This window comes from Atta colombica, unplaced genomic scaffold (genome assembly GCF_001594045.1).
Source record: "Atta colombica isolate Treedump-2 unplaced genomic scaffold, Acol1.0 scaffold189, whole genome shotgun sequence".
In the NCBI taxonomy this organism is placed as follows: Eukaryota; Metazoa; Arthropoda; class Insecta; order Hymenoptera; family Formicidae; genus Atta; species Atta colombica.
In genome coordinates this window covers 3,240,956-3,242,728 of record NW_017259281.1, presented here as the reverse complement: position 1 = coordinate 3,242,728, position 1,773 = coordinate 3,240,956, and the positions used below count along the sequence as shown (strand labels likewise).

General features: G+C 27.1%; 1 protein-coding gene across 1 annotated transcript in view; it reads left to right on the top strand.

Moving 5' to 3' along the window:
- Positions 1 to 1,773, top strand: part of LOC108686678 — a 9,597-nt gene that overhangs the window by 2,636 nt on the left and 5,188 nt on the right. Inside the window, exons 3-4 of the mRNA XM_018192100.1 lie at positions 117 to 951; positions 1,057 to 1,281. Of these exons, the coding sequence (XP_018047589.1) occupies positions 117 to 951; positions 1,057 to 1,281 (1,060 nt within the window). The remainder of the gene's footprint in view (positions 1 to 116; positions 952 to 1,056; positions 1,282 to 1,773) is intronic.

Genomic DNA, 1,773 nt, shown 5'->3' with positions numbered 1-1,773 from the left:
TATATATATATATACGCATGAGATGCAAAATGTACTTAACACACACACACACACACACACAAAATATATATACTTTATAATATTATTCGTTTCTAATATATTTCATTTGTACACAGATAATATGGCATTCTAAATGCGAGGATTTGCTGATTGAATCGCTCATTCACATACCATTAGATCTATGCATAGAGATCTTGGACATAACATTTAAACACATATCCGAACTGACAATCACACGAGCTAAACGATTTATTTTCCATCTAATCTATAAATTATATAATAAATGCTTATGGTTGCACTTAGGCACCATATCAGCAGAAAATGTGACGAAAAGCTTTCAGAAATTATTAATGTATTTTGAAATATTATTACATTTGATTATCAATCCCATTAATGTCACTCATAATTTACTTATTGAGGAGTACTTACAACATGGTATTTTAGTAAAGAACATACTTCATTGTATCAAGATGTGCATGTATAGCAAAATCAAAAATTACTTAGAAAATTATAATTTAACAAGATTTTTCAGGCTTACATATGGCAACTACTATAATAATTATGCGAAGTATCATCAAACGTTTTCTGTCAGCGAGATAAAATCTATTATAGTAAGATTAGATCATAAATTGGCCACTGTACTTCTGAACCAAATCAGGTGCATTAATTATTTCGAATACAGAGTTTGGAAGTCTGTCTATGCTAATGAGATCACTGTGATCTCTCTACATCGTTCTATCATTATAGACTGTCACGATCTTAAAGAATTTATGAAACAGAATGATTTTTTGATAAAAAACGAGCAAACATACTTTTGCCTGAAGCGACTTATAGATTCAAGAAAATCTGAAGAATATATTTTAACTATTCAAGAACTCTGTCATAGAATCACCGAAGGCAAACTACATGGTATGAAGGAATTAATTATGCGCTATGAAGAGTGGGAACTATGTACATTAAATTTTATCAAACAAAAGAGAAATTTATTAAGATTTAATGACTTCTACGTTATACTTGAATATCTTTATTATAAATTCGCATATTTACATACTAAAGCAAAAAAGTATCAAGTATATGTATCGGTATTGAAAATATTGAATCATCTAAAAGAACATGATTTACACTTCGTTATATTAAAATACATGAAGCAACACTTTGATGACAATTGTCTAGAAGATCTATATAATGAAAAGTCCTTTGACGCATTTATATGGCGAAATTTACTTGTTGAAAAATTCAATGACTCACAATCAATGAGGAATGCTATCGCTCAGAGATGTCGTTCTTTCTTAATCTTTATTCTGTTAAACCCAAAAGCAGTATTAAGCAAATTGATATTTTATGAACTAGATAACATTGAATCTTCTGACAGTATTTTATTCCAACACAATATGATTGCATATTTTTTACGAAACTATTACAGTCTGAAGAAGGATCAATGTAATGTGTTAATATATATTCTGAAAAATATGATTTTAAAGCAAGACACGGAATGGCATATAAATTACAAGACATTTATAACGAAAGTGTTGGATTATCAGGTAATATATAATATTGTAAATGAAAGCATTATGAGTTTAAATTTTTATTAAAAAATTTATATTACATTAAATCAGATCACATCATATCAGATGTTTGGAAAATTCTATCAACTATTATTTTTTACGCGGAAAAAAAAAGATTTTATAGTTATATGAAATTATATAAAATTATATAGGAAATATGTTCATATATAGACATATTTCATGTAATAATTATATATAAATTTTATAT